General features: G+C 43.2%; 1 protein-coding gene across 15 annotated transcripts in view; it reads left to right on the top strand.

Annotated features, from left to right (window-relative positions):
* galnt7 (UDP-N-acetyl-alpha-D-galactosamine: polypeptide N-acetylgalactosaminyltransferase 7) overlaps window positions 1–19,898 on the top strand; it is a 252,559-nt gene that overhangs the window by 186,251 nt on the left and 46,410 nt on the right. For 8 of the 15 annotated variants that reach the window (XM_088301672.1, XM_088301673.1, XM_088301669.1 and 5 more), the window contains 3 exons: window positions 2,080–2,182; window positions 2,756–2,854; window positions 17,523–17,651. The exons of 3 other annotated variants lie outside the window; for them this stretch is intronic. In XM_088301672.1, coding sequence (XP_088157798.1) covers window positions 2,080–2,182; window positions 2,756–2,854; window positions 17,523–17,651 — 331 coding nt within the window. The remainder of the gene's footprint in view (window positions 1–2,079; window positions 2,183–2,755; window positions 2,855–17,522; window positions 17,652–19,898) is intronic. 4 more of the 15 variants (XM_088301668.1, XM_088301674.1, XM_088301675.1 and 1 more) reach the window with 2 other exon arrangements.

The raw sequence follows: 19,898 nt of genomic DNA, 5'->3' as shown, positions 1-19,898 counted from the left end.
TCTCTGCCTCGCCGCCCTCACACGCACAAGGATTAGAGACTTTCTAACCAACAGACTCCAGACTGTGATGCTCAGCCCCTACACATCCTCCACCCGAATGCTGAGCACCGGTTCCCCTCTACACCTTTGACAGCAGCCCGGCCCACGGAAACAACACCATTGTCAAATTTGTTGATGAAAGGACAGTGGTCGGTCTCAAAAGGGGACGAGACAGCTTACAGGGAGAAGATCCAGAGACTAACGGCTTGGTGCGAGGACAACAAACAACAGCTCAACACTGCAAAAACGAGGGAGATCGTCATCGACTTCATGAGGAACAAGACTGTACCAACCCCCCTCTACATCGAAGGCGTGTGTGTTGAGAGGGTCCACACATTAAAGTTCCTGGGAGTGCAGATCTCTGATGACCTCTCCTGGACACGCAACACCACAGCAGTGATAAAGAAGGTCCACCTGCGTCTGCACTTCCCAAGGATCCTCAGGAATTTCAAGAAGCTTCTGCTGGCCTTCTACCACCCGTCCATCGAGAGCCTGCTGACGTACTGAGTCTCAACCTGGTATGGCGGCTGCACTGAGTGAGGCTTCAGAGGACAGTCAAAACAGCGCAGAGGATTATTGGCTGTCCCCTCCCCTCCCTGTCGAACATCTACACCACCCAGTTCCTCAGCGGAGCTGTCAATATCATTAAAGACAATGCTCACCCGAGCTCACACACTTGTTTGACCTGTTGCCCTCTGGCATGCGCTACAGTGCATCAAAACAAAGACTAACTGACTGAAAAACAGTTTCTTCCCGAGAGCCATCTCCATGCTGAACTCTCACACACAACTACCCTTACCTTGCAGAACAGCGACATAATGTGTTTTTATTTGTCCAATTTTGTATTTATTTTTAATGCAGCCATCTTCATACAAAGGTAGGCTGCATTGCTTGTCAAAACCTTGAGATTGTAATTTGAAACAGCGTGACCAGCCCCCAGTGGACAGATAATTTACTGTTACTCAGACTTCCTGATTCTCGTCTGTCATTATTTCTAACTTGACTCATTTGATTTTGTAGAATGCACTGTACCTTTCAAGAACTTGGTTTCATTCCGCAGTCCTGTGATTGTTTCAAACAACGAGCTACATCTTTTGTAGCCGTGATATCCTTGATATGCACGCTTTCCTTTTAAGATTAGTGGTCTCGTAGTTTCTCATTGAAGTTGTTAAATAATTGTGCTTTAAAACACGAGATGATCTATTTACGTGGTTGGCGTCATACTGTTAAACAATTAGTCTGATGATTGTTGTTCGCAAAAAATACACCCAAATTTGGCACATAGTGGATTGGACTGTTATTTTCTTTTTTTATTTTCCTGTTTGATAGTGAATGCTTTTATTGTCTGGTAATATACGTTTTCAACTCTGTCTCGCCTATTGCACGATGTACGTCACGGAACAAGTTTACCAACTAACTTCATCATTCAAACCAAAATAGAGGTAAGATGAGAAAAACTGCGTTCTGTTTTGAGCAACGTGAACTGGAGTCATGTGAAGCAAGCACAGAGAGATCAACAGTCAGTTTCTGTATGTGAGACAGTCAGGCTCTGGCCTTGCCTGCACATGGTCAATCTGCAGACTTTGTATAATGAATACATAAATAGTTACCCAATGAGTTTCCTTCAGCATGAGTAGGGATAATGATGAACTGTACCCCTTTAATGCTTGTACTCAGTAAAAATGCTTTGTCCGCAACGGATCCTCTTCTAAAACGAGTTTCAGCCCGAGTAAATGTCATGAACAAAAAGATGAAATTTTTAACTGTTGTTTTATATTCATCTTTTGATCTGAAGCATAAATGTCTAAAGTATAAAAGAAAAACAAAGGAATTGACCGTACCACTCCATTCTATGGAGGGCACTGTATACTGTATATTATGCACACAAACACAATACTGCCAGAATACTGTCAGACCCTCTTTTTTGGATCTAATTCACCTTTGGAATTGTAAACATGAAGGAATAATGGATTATTTTTAAACACTCAAGTTAAGAGGCCCGGGATTAAAAGATCTAGTTTTGCTTTCAATATTTTTCAGGCAAGAACATCGGTGCAAGAACTTCAAATGGTTCATGGAGGAAATAGCATATGACATTCCATTGCACTATCCCCTGCCTCCAAAAAATATTGAATGGGGAGAGGTGAGTAAATGAGACAGCACAACACAAATAATGTAAGGGTGTTGCAATTACAATTGAGTAGGAGGACCCAAATGCCGGGAGTGGTTTTAAAAAAAAATGTTTCATTTCCAAAAGAAAACTAAAAGGCAAACAAGGAACTAGGAAAATAAAAAAAAATACTAAAGTTCAACACAATAAGTATCAAGTAACAAACATGTAACTAACTATGACCCTGACTATGACTGTGACTACAAAACCTGAAAGACAATGCGGAATGGAGACAGACACTTGACAGGTGACAGGAGACATAGACAATGCCCCAACAAGAACTGAACGGAAACAGGGAACTAAATACAAACAAATTGACGATACAACAAGGAGCACCTGGAAAAGTCACAAAACGTTGGAAGGAGCTGATTGGCCAACACAAGTGATTGGTTAAATGAACTAACTCAGGTGGACACAATAAGCATGACAAGACAAAGGAACACAAGGAAAAACATGAAACTAAATACTAAACCAAAAACAAACACAGACCATGACAAAGTGAACATACAGTGTAACTTGTTTGCATGAATTTCTGTTTGTGTGAAGATTCGGGGCCTTGAGACGAGTTACTGTATAGACAGTATGGGGCACACAAATGGAGGGAGTGTGGAAACTGGACCATGCCACAGAATGGGTGGCAATCAGGTAAATAAAACATCTCTGTTGGTCAAAATCACACTGGCTATTTCTCTTCACATTTGGTCACACATTTGCATGCATGCATTCATTCTGGAATTGATCAATTATTATGAAGAGACAAAGGCAAAGATCTGAGATCAAGCCCATGTTTTGTTCAACCTCTGACAAAAATGATTGAATCATCTCATGGTGGATGATCATAGTTTGGGGTAAAAGGCAAATCACGGATTCCATTAATCAATTATTATTCTAAATGCCGCCTTTCCTGGTTTTAGAAAAACACAAAAATCCAAAGCTGCAAACAGCTATAAAGGGTCTTTGAAGCAATGGACAAATTAACTCTTATTTAGAGTTTGTTGGAAACATACACAAACCCATGGCAATTAATCGATAGTACTGAATATCTATGGCTGCACATGTGCATAAATTGTTTGTTTATGAATATAGCTTGAAAAATGTTACCTGTCCGTTATTTGTCATCCGTCAGGTGTCTGAGTACCCATCTGTAGTTCGTCAGTCCGTCATTTTTTTTCAAGCCAAACCAAACTGTAATCATCGATTAGTCAGTTCGTCACTCAGGAAATGTTGCAGAAATTATTATTCTTCTTCTTATTATTATTATTATTATTATTATTGCGGCACAGTCACCGACTGGTTAGCATGATGGCCTCACAGTGCAGAGATCGTGGGATCGGTTCCGGCTTCGGCCTTCCTGTGTGGCGTTTGGATGTTCTCCCTGTGCATGCGTGGGTTTTCCCCGGGTACTCCGGTTTCCTCCCACATTCCAAAAACATGCATGGCAGGTTGATTAAGCGTGGATGTTTGTTTGTCTATGTGTGCCCTGCGATTGGCTGGCTACGAGTTCAGCGTGTCCTCCGCCTACTCCCCAAAGACAGCTGGAATAGGCTCCAGTGAACCTAGTGAGGAGAAGCGGTACAGATAATGGGTGGATGGATATTATTATTATTATTATTATTATTATTATTATAATAGTCTGTCAGAAGTCTGTTGGTCTGTCAGTCGTTCCGTTTCGTACACACTTATTTTATATTCTGTTAAATTTGTGGCTGGCTGCAGTTTTATCTCCTTGAACAACATTAAGTTTCAATTAAAAGTTTAAAATGGTTTAAAGTAGGACAAGATTAGGGTTAGTGTTAGCCTATTTTTTACTTCAAGCTCAGTTTATATATTATTTGATCAGGAAATTGAAATGAGCTTTAATTTTGTTTTATATATATTCATTTTGGAGAAATTAGATTAAATACGTGGCAACTTGAAAAACGTCGACTTTTAATGAGGAAGATGGCGACGCCCCCCACCACTCTCCCCATGGTACTGCAAGAGTCAGTGAAGGTACCGATTACGAACTCTCTATAGGAAATCATTGCATTTCATTGCATTTAACATCCAAAAATGATGATAAATTGGCACACAAATTCATGTGGACATCCCTACCCATGACCACTTCAACAAATCAAAAGCATTAACTTTTCCGTGGCTGATTATATGAGGAAATGTGGAAGTTAGACGGGGTATATAGATTATGCTGTTAGGACGCGGCAGACTGCTTCTGCGGGCTTCTCTGCCTGAGCCTTCTATCGGGCCTCACATTGGTGGTTCAAATGTGTCCTGTGATTCAATATTCAATTGCAACAGAGTGGCGCTATGCGGAAATCAACACCAGACAGTCTTTCCCGGTGACCATTCGAAAATCTAAAATATATTCTTGCTTTTCTAACCCACAATGGTCAAATTAGGGACTCAGAAACAGGCAATTGCTCTCATCCAAGACCTACAGGCTCTGTGTGCTGCTGGGGGGTACAAACTCACAAAATGGGTTTCCAAAGGCAGAATTGTGCTCACATCCATAAATAAGGAAGAAACAGCTGACGGAAGCTGGATTTGGAGAATGATTGTTGACCAATTGAAAAATCTTGAGGAGTCCAATGGTGTGTGGAGGCGGATACGATGCAGTTCCGAGTCTGCATACAAAGCAAGCCACTCACGAGAAGACAAGTGCTTTCAATGGTGAGCTTTATCTATGATCCGGTTGGTATCTTGGCTCCACTTATCCTCCCAGTGAAACACATTTTGCAAGAACTACGCAGAACAAAACATGCATGAGATGACAACATGCCAGAGGCTCTGGCTAAACAATGCATTAAACCAGCCAGCTTTGGAAAAACTACTTCAGCGCAGCTTTTCATCATTTGCTCACGAAAGCGCGAAAGGGTATGGGAAAGCCACTTACCTGGTCTCAAGAAACTGTCAAAACCAGACGCACTGTGCTTTCACGATGGGAAAGGCCAGGGTTACACCATTGAAGCCAGTGACAATACCCCAACTCGCAGTGACTGCTGCAGCCATGCCAGCACAGATGGAAAGAATATTGAACTGGAATTGGAAATTAATTTGATAGACTCCATCTTTATGACTGACAGTACGTCAGTCCTGCAGTACCTCAAAAATGAAACTGCGAGATACCGTATGTCTGTAGCCAATCGTGTTGCTTCAATTAGAGGCAGATCAGATGTGTGACAGTGGAGGCATGTGAACACATCTTCCAACCCAGCAGACTATGCTTCGAGAGGGCTTACTGTTGATGCCTTTCTCAAGGCAAGAACATGGATCATGGGTCCAGACTTCATAACAAAGCCGGAGTCAGCATTGCCGGTGTTCACCAACCTATCAGCAACGATCCTGAAGTTAATGAAGTATTAGTACATGCATTTACTGCAGAGGAAAGCATTAATGCAACATGCCAAGTCATTCATCATTACTCAATCTGGTATCAACTAAAACGAGCAGTTGCATGGTTCCTCAGATTCAAACTCTTACTAAAGCTCCTTGCCTCAAAAAGAAAGGAATTGACATTTGTCGGAGATGGAAATTTCGAAGACTGTCAACGACTTGAACAACAGAAGAGTGACTTCAAGGCAAAGCTTCACAGCAAACACCTCTCTGTAGGTGACATTGAAGAAGCAGAAATGGCGAATGTACACTTTAGTCAAGGAGCCATGTTCCCCAAAGAAATTGTTATGCTTCGAGAGGGAAAACGTCAAAGGATAGCCCTCTCTACAAACTGTCACCAATTTTGCAAGACGCCGTTCTAAGAGCGGATTGCAGATTGAACAGAGCATCAATGCAAGACGTATAAAAACATCCTGTAATTTTGGCCAAGAATTTGCTAGTCACCAGTGTAATCCTTAAATCAAATCATGAAAAGCTTGGACACAGTGGTGGAAATCATGCTCTGTCAAAGGTTCAGCAGAAGTATTGGATATTAAAATCCCACGCAGCAGTCCGCAATGTACTCTCCCAGTGCGTAACTTGCAGACGTCGTCATAGAAACCCAGAAAGTTGGGCAGACCTTCCCCGTGACACTTACGCCGGATGAACCACCTTTTTCAAGTCTATTGTAAATGTGTTCATGTGTTTTAATTTGTGATGTAATTACCTGCTAATTTATATGATGGCATATGGAAAGTGCTTTGTTACATCTTCAGCTGTTGTGAAATGAAGAGGAATCTTGTGGTGCCATCTGCTGCAAATGACGAGGTACAGGTGTTGGCAGAGGTAGCCTGGGACTGCTGGCAGTTTCTGTGCTTGATGTTGCACCAAGTTGTGGAGGTGGAGTGAGTGCTTGTTGAGGGTTGTAGTCGCCATGAGAAAGAAGCTCTCAGGCCCTTCATTTCTGCCAACAGGATCTCTTCTCTCCAACTTTGTGCTGCCAAAAATACTCTCATTATCGTCATCAGTTCCTCTCCTGGTTGTGGAACCTCTGTGGCAACTGGGGCAGCTGCAGATTGCTTTGACTCTTCATCCATCTCTGATGATGACGACCCAGGTGATTGGGATTGGGTGGATGACAGTCTTGTGCGCTGCCTTGGAAAGAGGGTTGTTTTTTTTCCGGCTAGCCATCCCACCTCTGGCACCATATGTCGCGGGTTCCTTTTCGACCTCCTCCAAAATAAATGGCGTAGCCAGAATATGTGCAACAGTGATGTTTATTGTGCAGGCCTTCCAAAGTGCAACACAGTAAAAAGTCCAAAAACCCAGAAGAAAAGTGAAAATATAGGAATTTACAAAAATAAGGGTGTGTATCTATATATTTACAAAACCACTGAATGGAGTTTAACCACAACTACCATGTCAGCTACGTTGCAAAATGCGTCTCTGTCTCGCTCTCCAGCACTACCTTCATTGCAGCACCTCTCCTCCTCTCTCTCCTCTTTCACAAACAACCCCCTCTATATACGCTTCGCCCCTCCCCTTGGGCATCACCTGACATAATTGTCGCGCAAAACAAACATATTTCAGAAATGCGGAAGCTCCCCCTCTGTTTGGTCTACCTCTTTGTCGTGTCATGTCGTGTCTGTTGTCTGGCGCGTCTCGTGACTGGTGAGTGTTAACTTGAACATGCGCGCGTGTGCATCCTTGTATGCTTCCATCTATAATAAAACTAGTGTGCACCCTCGGTCGCTCTATTAAAACAGTGACTGACGTGGTATTGATGTGGTGCCAGGTGGGTGCGTATGTATTAAATTAATGCATCAGTATGGGAATGTGCGGTGCATGCGTGTGCGCAATTGCGTCCCCGGGACCATGCTGTATCGTCCTTATTGACGGAGCTGCTCCGTCACAGCGCTATATAAATAAAATTGTATTGTATTGTGGAAATTAAAAGAGGCAGGGTCGTGGTAAAAAGGTACGGTGTAATTCTTACTTGCTTGACAGTGAGAGGCATACACATTTAAGTGGTAAATTCATTGGACGCCGATTCCTGTATACATGCGCAGGTTCGTAGCAAGATGAGGACAAGTCAAGTTGATGCGTTCAGACAATCGAAAAAAACTTTGTGAGTGCTGAAAGGGAACTCGGAGAAGCAGTCCAGTCCCTCGTTAACTCAAGGATTCAAAGTATCATGTTGGAGAAAGGCATCACGTGGGTATTTAACCCTCCTCATGCTTCACATTTTGGAGGAATATGGGAAAGGCAGATAATGACAGTGAGGAACATTTTCAGTTCAATTGTGAGAGAGCAAGAAGTTTATGAGGAAGGACTGCAGACTCTATTATGTGAAGTAGAGGCTATCATTAACAGTCGCCCCATCTCAAGAGTCTCTACGGACCCAAATGAAGTGGAAGCGTTGACCGCCAATCATCTATTGTTGATGAAGGCCAAAACGTCATTGCCTCCTGGATTATTTGACAGGAACGACACCTACTCCCGACGCATATGGCGCCATGTCCAGTATCTGGCGGACTTGTTCTGGCGGCGCTGGACGAAAGAGTATTTATCAGACTTACAGATAAGACAAAAGTGGTCCAGTCCATGGAGGAATATCACTGAACATGATATTGTCCTCATTGTGAACGACTCAGCCGCACGGAGTTCATGGATGTCGGGCCGTGTAATCGAAACTATTTAGGACGTTAAAGGTCAAGTACGGTTCCTGCGTCCTGTGACCAAACTTTGTTTCGTGGTTGAAGGGGATGTGAATTTTTGTTTGTCATTTTCATGAGACTGTGGTAAAGGCTGACCTCCACCGGTGAGTCATCTGTTGGTAACCTCTGACCCCACAGAGTTTTTTTTTTTTTTTTTGGGGGGGGGGGGGGTATCGGGGGGGACTGTTATAATGGAGTTCCTAAAGTGGCAGGAGACACTTTTACAATGGACATTATCGTTGAACTTTTCAATATTGAGATTTGCTGTTGCTGTTAGAAGATGTTTATTGATAGCAAAACGAAGTTTGCTACTTAAAGTACTTTAGTGCTTAACTAGTTTAGTAATTGTTGATGCTCACAAAGACAATTAGGGGCCGGAATGTTAGTGCCATAAGTAGATATTGGTTATTTAGAATTATTTGTGCTCCATATAAATAATTATGAATATACATTGTTTGGTTTATATTTGATGTTTTATTTTATTGTAATTTCGACTGAAAGTACAGTTATTAAGAATATTTACGTAACTTGGCTCCATAAAGTTGTCATACTTTTAGGCTGCCATAATGCACAGGTAACGGTGGAAAAGTGTGGCGTTGACGTTGATTAGGAAGACATGTAGGGCATGGAGGAGCAAGAACTTTTCTGACCGTGCAATCGACCTTGTTGTTTTGTAATAATTTGTTTTCAAATGAAATTAAAGCGAAGCCTTTTTTTGTACAACAGTGTCGTTCTTTTGGTGTTGTCGTTGCTGGATTGAAAGGCTCGTTGAAGAAAGGCATGAGTCAGAATTTTCATGCCTTGCTGACGTAACGACAAAAAGGATTGTAAGTTGCTGCTACAATAGTATGTCTTTGTTAAAGATGAAGATAAAGATGTCCTTTATTAGTCCCACAATGGGGAAATTTGAGGTGTTACAGCAGCAAAGATATAGATCACACAGAGTCGGCGGCGTAATGTAGCCGTTAATGTATAACATTAGCAGCAGACATTCATAAAAAACATGCAAATATACACAGTATAAACGTATCTAAGTGTAAGGAAACACTCCTAATGCCTGTCCATTATACAGCGGGGGAAACGCTGTAATGATAAAAACTACTGAATGATTGAAAATACTGCAATCATAAAAATATTGCAATGATAAAAGTGCTGTAATGGTAAGAGGACTGAAATGATAGAAAAGTACTGCAGCCCTCCGAACTAGTTTGTCCAGTCTCTTTTTGTCCCGGCCCGAGATGCCTCCTGGCCAGGAGGCCACTCCATAGAAGATGACTGATGAAACCACCGAGTCATAGAAGTTCCTGAGGAGTGTTCCCCGAACGCCAAAGGACCTCAGCCTCCTGAGTAGGAAGAGTCTGCTCTGACCCTTCCTATAGAAGAGCGTCTGTGTTGTCGCTCCAGTCCAGTTTATTGTTCAGATGAACACCCAGGTACTTGTAAGTTGAGACCCTCTCAACGTCTGTTCCCTGGATATTCACTGGTGCAGGTGGAGAGTGCCGACACTTGCGGAAATCCACCACCAGCTCTTTGGATTTCCCAGCGTTGATTTGGATGCGGTTCTGCTGACACAAGTCCACGAACCCCTGCGTAACCCCTCTGTACTCCCGATTGTCACCGTCAGTGATGAGGCCGACAATTGCAGAGCCATCAGAGAACTTCTGCAGGTGAGAGGTTGTGGAATTGTATTTGTAGTCCGAGGTGTAGAGGGTGAACAGGAAGGGAGCCAGAACAGGTCCCTGCGGCGCTCCCGTGCTGCAGAGGAGCACGTCAGACACACAGTCCTGTGTCCTCACGTACTTTGGCCGGTTTGGGAGGTAGTCGTGGATCCATGTGATGAGGTGGTGGGCCACTCCCGCCTGCTCCAGCTTGTCTCCCAATAAGGCGGGCTGGATGGTGTTGAAAGCACTTGAGAAATCAAAGAACATGATCCTCACCGTGCCCCCCGCCTTCTCCAGGTGGGAGAGTGAAGTGTGGAGCAGGTAGATGATGGCATCATCCACACTGATGCCAGGCTGGTATGCGAACTGGAGTGGGTTCATTGAGGAGCTGACCAGGGGGCGCAGATGGACGAGGACCAGTCTCTCCAGACGTCAGCGCCACTGGTCTTGAAGTTGTTGAGCTCCTTCGGATGGGGTGTCTTTGGAACCGGAGCCAGGCAGGATGTTTTCCACAGCTTGGGGACTCTGCCCAGCTTCAGGCTCAGGTTGAACATGTGCTGGACAATTCCACACAGCTGGTCTGCGCAGGATTTGAGGAGCTGGGAGCTAATCCCATCTGGGCCTGCTGCCTTCCTCACCTTCATCTTCCTCAGCTGGTTCTTCACCTGAGATGTTGTGAGGAACAAGGCTGAGCAGGAGGAAGTGGTGGTTGTCTGATGAGGCTGGGAACTGGAGCCTGTGGAGAGAGAGAGGGGGAGATAGGGTCTTGTTCGCAGTGGCAGGAGAGGTTGGTGGGGGCTGCAGCAGGGGAGCCTGAGCGGGGTCAGGCATTTGATCAAACCTATTGAAAAATAGGTTCAACTCATTTGCCCACTGAAGCCCCCCCCCCTCTTCTGGGTCTTACCTGGTTGTCCGTGGCCTGAGATGGTCTTCAGGCCCCTACAGACATCCCTGGCATTGTTCTTCTGCAGTTGTTCCTCCATCCGCATCCTGTAGGACTTTTTCCCCTCTCGGATCCTCCTTCTCAGCTGACGCTGCACTCTCTTCAGCTCGTCCTTGTCGCCTGACACAAAAGCCCTCTTTTTCTCCTTCAGGAGAGCTTTAATGTCCGGTGTGATCCAATGTTTGTTGTTGGAGGAACATCTTACTGTTCTGGTGGGTATGGTGTTCTCCATGCAGAAGTTAATATAGTCTGTAATTGTGTCTGTTAGACCATTAATGTCCTCACCATGAGCTTCGCTGAATACCTCCCACACAGTTGTGTTGAAACAGTCCTTTAAGGCCTCCTCGGCTTCTCCGGACCATCGCTGAACTGTGCGTATCACAGCTGGCTGCCTGCGGACCAGAGGTTTGTACACAGGCAGGAGAGCAACCAAGTTGTGGTCAGCTTTGCCCAGCGGGGGGAGGGGCAGTGATGTGTACGCCTCCTTGGTGTTGGCATAGAAAAGGTCCAATATGTTATTGTCTCTGGTGTGGCAGGTTACATATTGTGTGAATGAAGGCAGAGAGGAGAAAGGAGACGCATGATTGAAGTCACCAGAGATAAGGAGCAGGGCATTTGGGTGCTGTGTTTGTAGCCTGCTCACAGCTGCAGTCAGTACGTCACAGGCTTTCTCACTGTTTGCAGAGGGTGGCACGTACGCCGCCACCGCGATCACATGACTGAACTCTAGCGGTAAATAGAACGGACGCACGCTAACAGCTATCAGCTCAATGTCCCGACTGCAAAGTTGATCCTTAACAGTTATGTGCCCAGGGTTACACCATCTATCATTAACAAACACAGCCAGCCCGCCCCCTTTCCTCTTACCGCTCTCCAGTGTCCTGTCCGCGCGTACTATTTGGAAGCCGTCCAATTCCACGACGGCGTCCGGGTTAGCTCTGTTAGCCACGACTCCGTGAACACCAGCAAGCTAGCCTCCCGGACAATCCTCTCGTGCCGAGTTAGCGCTGTTAGCTCGTCCATTTTATTGGGGAGGGATCTAACATTCCCCATAATAACGGACGGGAGGACGGGGTTGTATCGTCTCCTCCTTGCCTGGCGTTTCGCCCCCGCACGACATCCCCGTCTCTTCCTCCTCAGCTCGCGGGGGATATCGGGTCTTGCTCCGGGAGCCGACGCGGGGTTAGCACGGAGTGCTAACAGCTAATCTCTTGAGTACACGATCGATCCGTAGCTCCGAGTTTCGTCTCCGGACACGATCGCGCAAAAAACAGCCCCCAACAGCAGTAAAACCACCGCAAGTTGTATGTCCATTGCTGAGATGAGGTAAAAATAAAATAAAACAGGGTAAAGGGAAAAAACACACGAAAAAGGTCCCTTGTTTTGGTTGTTTCATTGTTTGCTAGTATGCTATTCTATTGATTTTGGGTGACAGTTTTAATTTTGATGTTGCTCTGTGACCGTACAGTACTGACATTGTGTGATCATGCGACTTTGAGCTTAACTAAATTAACTATCATCAAATATCAAAAATTTCCAGAAAATTGGATCATCTGAGTCATGTTACAGGAGCTTTTATTGCTGCGGTAAATAATCAGACTTTGCGGCACCGTAACGGCCACGCCCTTCGCCAAAAAGTCACAAAATTCGGCAACGTCTTGAGGCTGTTGTGACAAATGTTCAATTGAATTCATTCAACAGGCTCCGTGCAGTTAAAATGTAAAACACAATGTTTTTAGTCACCATTACTTGGCGCTATATGTATAACAGAATATTAACATATAGATGTCTTTGGGTCAGGATTCGTCATAAACGTGATGTTTTGGATTTTTAGGAGCATGTCAGGGGAGTTATTAAGCATTTTGTCCATTGTAGCGAAGGAAATATTAAATGCAAATTTTGAAGGCCTGCCCCCGTCATATAGTGTTACGAAAACTAAAAATCGTTGTCCCAGTGTTTGTCCCAGGTCTTAAGATGGTACAGCCAAAGTTTGAAGTCAATTGGATGAGTCCTCTAGGATCAGGGTGCCAAAGAATGAAAAATTCACAATTCATTTCCTGGTCATTTTAGACTATGGCTGTCTTTGACTTTTTTTCTCAGGATACTACACGTGGCTACCAATTTTCATAGGCCTAGGTCACACGTACCGGGATTGTTTTTTATTTTCCCATTCTAGGTGTCGTTACAGAGTAATTTTGTTTGCATCGTTTATGCTGACTTTAAATTTTCAAATTATATCAGATTAAAACAAATTTTGATTCAATATAATCCCGATAAAAGGGCAACAATTTGAAAGGAAATTTAAAAAAGCCTACTCCCTTTTGCGTTTCTTAGACTTTTTATAGATCCTGGGCTGTTACATGTGCCTCCAACCTTTGCTCGAGCTTGTTGACATGTACGACCAGGGCTGCTACACTAAAAATTTGTTTTGGCGTTATCTAAACATTTTCTTTTTTAAATCACACATCAACCAAATGAAATATCAATGCAGCTGCCAGGCCTGAAGTTGTTGCAATTGTGATTTATTTTTTATTTTTATTTTTTTTGCGAATCAGAGTTGCCAAGCGCACAGCTTTTCTTAGAATTTTAATGTTTTGCAATATGATGAAAGCCTAAATTCTCTTATGAATAAATATGAGGTAAATCTGTTTGGAGAAAAAGCACCAAACATTAAAAAATATCATTCCTTTAGACAGTAGTTAGTGCTACCACTACGATTAAAAATTACGTTTGTGGATGTGTTCAGGCCTGGACTGTGATCAAATGTGAGTAATCTTTAAAATAACTCAACATTTCAGTCAAGATACAGCAGATTTTGTAGTCAAGGCGACATTACCCTTTGAATTAAATTTGAAATGGCGGACTTCCTTTTAAGTTTAGAATATGTCTCAGAGAGACATTTTTGTATAGGAATTGGTTACCTGTTACATACTACCAAATTTTCATAGTTTCCTTTCATTTTTGCTGAAACTCTTCCATCGCACATCACACCTGATACTTTTCTCCACCCGTTCCATCCAGCCTGCACACGCTTCTTCACTTCTTTTACACACTCTCCATTGCTCTGGTCTGTTGACCCTCGATACTTAAACTCTTCCACCTTCTTGGTCTCCTCTCTCTGTAAGTTCACTCTTCCTCTTGGGTCCCTCTCATTTACACACAGATACTCCGTCTTGCTGCGGCTAATCTTCATTCCCCTTCTTTCCAGTGCAAACCTCCATGCCTCCAGCTTCTCCTCCACCTGTTCTCTGCTCTCACTACATATCACAATGTCACAATGTCATCTGCAAACATCATGTTTGTCAGGGATGTTTCTATCAAACAAGCCTGAACAAATGAATCAACCAGCCAAGATCGTCTTTGTCTTTGCAATTTGAATATGCAACTCATACAGAATGAAAACACCCCTCGCATAAAGGCCAGTGTGACTTCAGTTTGTGACCTTGGTTCTCAGACACTTCTACTTCTTATCAGTCTGGAATGTGCACCTGGTTTGTGTCTTCCTTTCAGGGCAGGCACTTCTGGTAACACTGAATAACAAAGGTACAATGTTCACTTGAATTTCAATTGACCTGTAAGCATAGTTTGAAACTTGATAATATGACAAACTAATTTCTTTGACAATGGTCCATGGAGATTCCTGTCTAACCTCGTCTGTCATCCTGTCCATGACCATAGTGAACAAGAAGGGTGTCATGACCCGTGTCGGTCATGTCAGGTTTTTTATTATTTTTCACCTTTTTGCCATGTCCTGGGTTTCGTTTATTTTGTCAGCTGAGTGGGGCGTTTCCCCACAGCACTCGTTCCCCACCAGCCACGCACCTGTTCCCCATTAGCCTCACACACCTGATTCCCCCTAATGACTGGACTATTTGAACACCTCGTGCCGACAACTCATTGTCGGTGCATTGCTCCGTTACGGACTGTCACGACCGCTCTCTGATCTCGTTCATGCTCTTGTTCTCGCCCCCGCTCTCGTCCCCTAGCATTTGTCCCTGTCCTTGTTCCTCACTCTTTTGATCCGGTTTAGCCACGTTAAGTTTGCCTTTGTTATTTTGCACCCTGCCACGTTTTTTGTCATTATTTTGGTTCCTTAATAAATTCCCTTAAGTTACACCTTTTCCTGCTTCCTCGCATTTTGGGTCCTCCCCCTCTTCGCCGACCCCCGATCCTGACAAAGGGACTCAAAGCTGATCACTGATGTAGTCCCACCTCCACCTTGAACTCCTCCGTCCCGCCTACAGCACACCTCACCACTGTCTTACAGTCCTCATACATGTCCTGTACCACTTGAACATACTTCTCTGCTACTCCACACTTCCTCATACACAACGACAGTTCCTCTCTGGGCACTCTGTCATAAGCTTTCTCCAGATCTACAAAGATACAATGCAGCTCCTTTTGACCTTCTCTGTACTTCTGTATCAGTATCCTCAAAGTGAATATTGCATCTGTTGTACTCTTTTTTTGGCATAAAGCTCAGTCAAGATTCCACCACTCTTTCCCACAACTTCATTGTGTGGCTCATCAGCTCTATTCCTCTGTACTTTCCACAGCTCTGCACATCTCCCTTGTTCTTAAAAATGTGCACCAGCACACTTCTCCTCCATTCCTCAGGCATCTTCTCACTTTCTAATATCTGGTTGACCAACCCAGTCAGAAATTCTACTGCTATCTCTCCGACACACTTCCATACCTCCATGGGTATATCATCAGGGCCGAGTGCCTTTCCACTCTTCATCCTCTTCAATGCTCTTCTCACTTCATCCTTACTGATCTTTGCTACTTCCTGGTCCACAGCAGTCACCTCTTCTCTTTGTTCTCTCTCATTTTCCTCATTCATCAACTCTTCAAAGTAGTCTTTCCATCTTCCCATCACACTTCAGGCATCTGTCAACACACTTCCATCCCTATCCTTTATGACCCTAACCTGCTGCACGTCCTTCCTATCTTTGTCTCTCTGCCTTGCCAACCTGGATAGGTTGGTCTCTCCCTCATTACTGTCCAACCTCGTATACAAGTCATTGTAAGCCCATTGTTTGGCCTTTGCCACTTCCACTTTCACCTTCCGTTGTATATCCCGATATTATATCTATCTATCTATCTATCTATCTATCTATCTATCTATCTATCTATCTATCTTAGGGGTGTAACAATATGTGTATCTATATTGATTCGTTCGATACAGTGGTGCACACTGAATCAAATAATACGCAAAATTTTATGACGAAGAGGAGCAGCGCTGTCTACTCCGCCTTTTTAAATGCCGGATTGATGAGCGCAGACCCATTCACTGTACGTTACTGCCCCTCCCACATTCATTTTCGCCCAAGCTGCATGGGAAGCTCGCTAGTGGTTGCAACATGCCTACAAGCATACCTGAAGTGGAAGAAGCTCCACCAAACTTCACGTCTAACGTTTGGAAGTAATTTTTTTCTTGTTCAGTATGCACCAGATGGAAAGCGTGTCATGGACTACAACTTCAACAGGCGCAAGTGTCACACAATGCTAACTACGTTGGTGGAAGTACAACAAACATGGTGACACATATACACCATTGCTTCAATGTGAAAATGAGTGGAACGTTATAAGGTTCCTGCGCGGACCTATTTTTTAAATATATATGTATATTTATATATATATATTATCTGTACCGCTTCCCCTCACTAGGGTCACAGGGGCGCTGGAGCCTATCCCAGCTGTCATCGGGCAGTAGGAGGGGGACACCTGGAACTGGTTGCCAGCCAATTGCAGGATACACATAGACAAACAACCATCCGTGCTCTCACTCATACTTTACTCAATTTAGAGTGTTCAATCAACCTGCCATGCATGTTTTTGGAATGTGGGAGTAAACTGGAGTACCAGGGGGAAACCCATGCAGGCACGGGAAAACATCCACACAGGAAGGCCGGAATCTAACCCACAACCCCTACATTGTGAAGACATCGTGCTAACCAGTCATCGACCGTGCCGCCCATGTATATATATGTATATATATATATATATATATATATTTATATATATATATATATATATGTATATGTATATATATATATATATATATATATATATATAAATGAGTGTTTACACTATATATTAACATTTTCGTAGATGCAGAATTTTAGTTTTTCGTTATTTGTAAGCTATAGTCTTCAAATGACAAGAAACAAAGGCTTGAAATTTCTCTGTTTGTAATGATTTGATTTGATTTGATTTGTTTGATTTGTTTTTAATATTCAAATTGCTTTTAGATACAACAGTTCTTTAGTGTTAGTGGTGGAAGTAGTCAAATGTCAAAACTATACAGGTTAATTTTCAGAATTCTTTTGAAATATTATTGCAGTTTAATAGGAACAGTTTTAATTCCTTAACAAGAAATAGCTGAGGAGTTACCAGCAGTCTTTTTTTAACTATTCTTAATCATTGATTATGTTAGTCTGTGCCAAAATCTATATTTGCCTTTTATATAGTCTCAATTTACTTGGACAGCAGCGATGATATTATTGTCTTGGCCAGTAATACTTGCAGCCATATTCATACTGGCACACAATTATCAGTATAGATATGGCTGCTGGCTTCAGTAAAATCTATTCATTTGTGATGTATATCTTTTGATGTAGCTATTCCGTATCAATGAAGCCAACCAGTTGATGCAGTATGACCAGTGTCTGACCAGAGGAGGTGACAATTCTTCGGTCATCATCACACATTGTGACCAGAAGCAGTACACTGAATGGAGGTATTTCAAGGTGAAACCAACACATTAATTACCCTAGTACATAATCCAGTATCCCAAGTTGATGCTTTTAAAATGTCTTTTCTCTTAATGGAAAATTTTGACCTGAACCATTACATAGTTTTTATTCAATCAATAAGAGGCAGGTCTCTTATTCTCCCCAAAAAAGTGCAAGTGATGAGCACCTGTGCTGAGTTTGTTGGGTCTTTGATACCGAGCTCAAGTGCACCATGACAACAGTCAGACAATAGACTTGCACTTCTGAAACTGAGTTTGGTTGTGCTCCATTGATGTATTTAACAATATACTCACGTTATTTTTTGATCAGTCCCCATCCACAAATCTACCAAAGCCCTTGTCTTCTGTATCCAAATTGAACAGTTCTCCGTGAAACACTGCAGGTTCCCTCTCATTGTCAGTCTGTCAGTCTCGCTGCCAAGCGGCCTCTGAGCTATGATGGAGTCTTTTGTGAAAACTCAAACAGGAGTCCAAGCAGATATAGGCAAGTCACTAGTCAACACACAATGTACAGTGAAACATGATAACATGAAAACCAAAACTATCACCCAACATCAACTGAACAACATACTAGCGAACAATGAAACAACCAAAACAAGGAACAAATAAATACAATTAATACAAAACATGTATCTCTCATGCCATTTATATCCCAAGTGCTGCAAAGCATTCTGGGAGTGCCTCAGCGAATCAGATGGCTGGTTCGAGAGATGTAGTGAGTGGTGATATGTGCTATATAAATTGTATTGTATTGTATTGTATTGGTGTTCTTTGGGCAGTGTCTGTTGCGTAAAGGTTAATCTAACCTGTGATGTTTCTTGCTTGCAATAACGCCAATGATAAGGTGGATTGTGGTCAGTGGCACTTTTATCCTGATTTCTCCCACACGTATAACTGGTCTGGTGCCAACTGACAGTAGTCTCAAACCTAAACCCAGAGAGGGTGCTAACCCACTGTGTAATGCTACCAGTCAGCCCAGTGCTCTCTAGTCTCAAACCTTAACCAACTGAGGGTGAAATCCAACGGAGCGCTTATGAAAGTCACACAACATGTACAGATTTTTTGGAACTCAGTCCACACACAAGGCGCTCCGCATTATTCGGCGCCCCATCCATTTTGGAGAAAATTTGGAACTTTTAGGTAGTCATGTGACTAATCAAATCTATTGTCTACTTTTTGGAAAAAAACAAAAAAAAAACACTAGCTCAGAAGTCTCAAACTCTCATCCAAGGGGCCAAATACAGATTTGATGTGGCATCCCACTTGACAGTTGATTTTAAATCTTGCACAGCCTTGCTTCTTTTTTTTTCCAATGCGAACAGGTTGCACCTTGTTTTGCTGAAGAATTGTCATATTTGAGAGATTGCCTATAAATGGAGAAAGTTCACCAATGTTTCTAGTGTGCCTAGGATGGGCCATCCTATAAAGGTGTCAAGTACAGAAAACAATCAATGAGGTGACAAAAAAAACCCACAGAAACCACACTGCTGTACAAAAAAACCCCAAAAAACATTGGTACAGGTTTGAAGACAGAAAAAGCCTGGATTTTTCACAGCGTTGCTGGTCAATTAAAATGAATGGAACTTGTTTTCCCTCACCTAGAATTGGGTCACGCGGTCTCAAACTCAACTTTGGCGGAGGCTGCTGCAGATGGAGGCTGGGTGTCTTGGCTATAAGTATTTCACAAAAAAGTGGTTCAAATTTAAAAAAAAAAAAATTCTACCACTCCGACTTACGGTTTGCGCGAGAATGGCGTAGACTGCTAGTTTTAAGTATATTCCGTCATATAACTGTGCCCTACTTCATGATGCAACCTAAAACGTCCAAAGGGAACGGAAAACAGGAGTTGGCAAGTTCTTTTCACAATTGTTTCAGGATGTTTTTGGGCAGGATGTGTTCCCATCACCTCCATAATTGTCTTCGCTCCGAAACCAGGTGATGGTCGCAAACCTTACCCAGTTATTATTTGCTTCCATTGGTACCAAAACAAAGGTTTGGGGCATGGACGAGACGTGACATGACCAAACAAAACAGCAGATTCTGGATCTACGAGGACTACAGTCCTGACGTGGTGAGCCAAAGGAGGAAATATTCTGCGGTACAAGAAGGGACTTAAACCTTCTTTGTTGTTTCCAACACGGCTTCGAATTGATACCACTGACGGCACGGGCGTTCGGTGACTGAAGTTTGTTGAAGACTCAAGGGTCGTTTGAGCGGATGGTGATGACCTCTGGACCCTGTG

Source organism: Idiotropiscis lumnitzeri, chromosome 8, assembly GCF_059441095.1.
Source record: "Idiotropiscis lumnitzeri isolate Australia: NSW breed Sydney's pygmy pipehorse chromosome 8, RoL_Ilum_1.0, whole genome shotgun sequence".
Classification (NCBI taxonomy): Eukaryota; Metazoa; Chordata; class Actinopteri; order Syngnathiformes; family Syngnathidae; genus Idiotropiscis; species Idiotropiscis lumnitzeri.
The sequence above is the reverse complement of the archived record's forward strand: the minus strand, read 5'-3'. Positions and strand labels throughout refer to the sequence as shown.